Genomic DNA, 3,851 nt, shown 5'->3' on the forward strand with positions numbered 1-3,851 from the left:
TCAATGGACAGAGCTGGATCATGGGAAGTGTGGGAAGTGAGAAGAGGCGAGCAGAGCAGTCAGAGGGAAGGACAAAGAACAGGAGTCTACCCCACCAGACTCCCTGGGCTCATAAGTAGGATACCAAGCTGTGGTGGGGCTGTTGGAAGGCTAAGTGAACGGTAAATCTAGGACACAGATTAAGCCCTCCACACCAAGGAGTGGTCCATTGTGTTGACTACTGGCTACTTTCTGTTATGGCCACTAATTGATCACGGTGTTTTCCCTAGAGAAGAAAAGATCTTGTCACTATGGTCTTTTTTTTTTTTAACTCCATCTTTTCCCATCAGTATTTGGCTCTATGATGAGTTTTCTAGTATAATACATTTTATCCAATCTGTGATTTACTCATTTACCAGACATGCATTAAGCCTCACTATGTGTCAGGACGTCTGGCTTTGTTGCAGATGCAGTGGAAAGTATTGCTGATAGTGAACCGTCTTGCTGACCAGTTCTATGTGTGACCCCAAGCAAGCCATTTTTCCTGGAAATACCAGTCTGCCACCTACAGCATTTCTAAGACTCTTCTAACTCATTCCTTCCAGCACTCCCCCAATGTGTGGACTGAACACATACTATGCATGTAAGCATGCCATTTTCCAATCCAAGTGAAAGCACATGGTGAAAGACAATTTCCTGGTTTAGAGATTCATATGAAAAGCCTTACAACTGGATAGACACTGAAGATTATATATTCCATCCATTGCCTTCATTCAAAAGAACTAAATTAGTGTCTTGGTCAGGAAACCCACACTGTTAGACTCAACATGTGCTAGGTCGTGTTATCCAGACTGTACCAGTAAGACATGGTCGGAATTTGTTCAAAACCAACTGGACATCATTCAAATTTTAAAGCAAAAGTTTACAAGGATGACAGAGGACCACTACAGTAAGTGTCGTAATACTGAAAATCACAGTCACCAGGAGAAAAGAAGACAGAGCCTGTGTGCTTTAAAGACTGTAAGAGCAGAGGACTAGGACCCAGGCCTCTACAGGCACCAGTCCAAAGCTCAAGGTCAATGGGGGAAATTTCACAAAGCCACAATCCCTAGGTGAAAGCTACAGGCAAGCAAGGGCTGTCAAGAGAGGGACAATTGGCTCTCTCCGGGGATGAACTTACAATGAGTTATCCAAATCCAACTGCTCTGCCCCAAACACATGTACGTAAGAGCAATGCAAGATGGACTCAGACCTGCTGAGTTACCTAACGGAAATGAGAAGAAAAGGAGAGGTCGTGAATTTGAGAGGGAGTTGGGAACCATGGGGGAAGTTAGAGACGGGGAGGAGTGGAAATGATGTAACCCCTTATGTGGGGTCCAGCAGAGTGTCAGTCCTAATGAGGAAGGAAGGAATTATAGTTCAACGTGACTCAATAGCCCATGTTGGTTCCAACGTCTAGAGTCTGATTTAGCGCACTTTATTTTGGGCAAATTGAAGTATAGCACAGTTTAGAAAAAAACTTTCCTGGTGTAAAACAATCCCCTGTGCACAAGGATGCATGATTATATTGAAATTCTTCTCAAAATACATGTCACTTCTTCCATGAAGTTGGGTTCTAGAGATAGGCTACATGCATTATCTTTTGGGCCTATGGAAGGATCTGATGTGGTCTCGGTCACACAGATAGCACTTGAGGTCCTTTGGGCCACTAGCCACTTCCTGCCATAGTTGTGGGATCTTGGGGGAGTCCCTGGACATCCGGGTAACACACAGGCCACCTAGACTACTAAGTATCTGCAGTGGTAGTTGTGGGGGCTCAGGAAAAGCCCTGGGCATACAAATAATGCAAAAGTCACTGAGACCATTGCCCACCTCTGGTCTTGCTGGTGAAACCTTGGTATGGGCTGACCCTACAGACAACAGAGATCACCAGGCTATTAGCCACCTCCATTCCCAGCCTTCTGGGTGGAACACAGGCTATACATCTCTCCCATTGAAGAGACTACCCTATGTGTTTAGCACTCTTGGTCTTCCAGAGCTTTCCTGTGAGACAAAGACATTGTGCTCCCATCAACACTACTAATGTGTGAAATTCTCAAGAATTTAAGTGAAGAAATGCTATGCCGTACCAATAGGAAATGTCTAAGGACACAGGATTGAAGCGCATTTTAAGGCATTAAACTTAGCGTCTCGTCACCAGCAATTAATTTCCTTTTCCATAGAGATGAGAATTCTTTTTTAAACTTTATTGATTTTTATTGTATGCATATGAGTGTTTGGGTGCATGTATGAGGCTGAGATAGTCAGAAGTGTGCTTGGATCCCCAGCAACTACAAATACAGGTAGTTGTGGGCTGTCATGTGGATGATAGACACTGGACTCAGGTCCTCTGCAAGAGCATCCAGTGCTCTAACTGCTGCGACATCTCTCAACCCCCTGATGTGAAAATTCCTGAAACAAATTCTTAGAACCAGGAAAGGTCAATCTTAGCGAATCTTTGATGATGTCAGCAGCCCCTCATATTGTTCTGATGGTGTTCACTTTGGGAGACAGGCTGAGAAATGTCCCTCGTTTCAAAATGCCTTAGAGGGCTGGCAAGATTTCTTAGCAGGCAGTATCAATTTCTACATATACTTGACTCTGTGAGTTCAATCCTGAAAAGAGGAGAAAGATGTATGAATCCTGTCCTCGGGCCTCCACATACATGTTACAGCACACGGCATATTCGTGTAAACATAAACACACTTGTGCCCTGCACACATGAAATGTACCAATAATAACCAGTATAAAATAAAATTGAAAAATGTAACCCTATAGACACTTAGAAAGAAGCAACTTCCTAAGCTGTGTCCTTGTTTTGCTTATGCCTGAAGCCCTCTACCATTTTCTTGTATCAAATCTATAAACTCCCAGCTCCTGAGGGGAGAGTTTGGAGCCAGCTCTCTCTATGTTTAAAGATCCCTTCATATTTGGGCTGTTTCAAAGAACTCTTTCTTAGAAAGGCTTTTTCTATATTAATGGGCATAAATATTTTTAGGCTCCTCACGTATCGACACCCACACATGAAGTATTGTTATGATCCCCAAATACACCCTACCCCAGTGGCCTAGTCACTCTGTAGCTGATGATTGGACAAATATCTGAAATGTGACCTCAAGTCCCCTACAGTTCTAGCTGCGAATGCTTTAACTCAGCTGCTCATGGTGGTGGGGGAGGGGCTGATGTGCCACCATCCACAACTCTTCCATCCACGCGGTTAGAGAAGCTGAGAAATGACAGAGTTTCCGTTCCATGGTGAGGAATGGGGCTAGAGTGTTCGCTCACAGAGCGGTTTCTATCAGAAGGACCTGCTCAGAATAGCCCTGGGTTGGCAGTGTCCTAGCTCCTCCCGCTCACCAGAAAAACTAATTTCCCCACAAGAAGTAAGAATAGGTCACGAGTTGAGAGCTGGGACTACACCTCAGAGATTCTATTCTTGGATATCCTGAGCCCTGCGTGGTCACCAAGGACCCTAGGTTGTGCAATATCCAACATGACACCATTGCTGTGCTTAAAAAAATTCCCTCCACACCCCCAGATTCCATTTCCCCTTCTGCCAGGGCTGCCTATAAAGAGAAGGGGCCTATGGCGTTAGACACCAGCAGGACACACGCGGCAGTGAGGACCGGTCTCTGCTGACAAGCCCCAGCTTCATCACCTGCTCTGCATCATGAAGGTCCCCACAGCTGCCCTTGCTGTCCTTCTCTGCACCATGGCTCTCTGTGACCAAGTCTTCTCAGCTCCATGTGAGTCCCCATCGATACAGAGTGTCCCCACTCTGGTCTTGGGCAGACCACAGCAGTCTTTTCTGTGGCTTCAGAGTCTACAAGAGA

The 3,851-nt window shown here is 45.3% G+C and overlaps 1 protein-coding gene across 1 annotated transcript in view; it reads left to right on the forward strand.

Annotated features, from left to right (window-relative positions):
• Positions 1-3,609: 3,609 nt before the first annotated feature.
• Positions 3,610-3,851, forward strand: part of LOC126494823 (C-C motif chemokine 3-like) — a 21,240-nt gene continuing 20,998 nt past the window's right edge. The window contains exon 1 of the mRNA XM_050132249.1: positions 3,610-3,764. Coding sequence (XP_049988206.1) covers positions 3,689-3,764 — 76 coding nt within the window. The 5' untranslated portion in view covers positions 3,610-3,688. The remainder of the gene's footprint in view (positions 3,765-3,851) is intronic.

This window comes from Alexandromys fortis, unplaced genomic scaffold (genome assembly GCF_014885135.2).
Source record: "Alexandromys fortis isolate MF-2015 unplaced genomic scaffold, M_Fortis_MF-2015_v1.1 scaffold_412, whole genome shotgun sequence".
NCBI classification, from domain to species: Eukaryota; Metazoa; Chordata; class Mammalia; order Rodentia; family Cricetidae; genus Alexandromys; species Alexandromys fortis.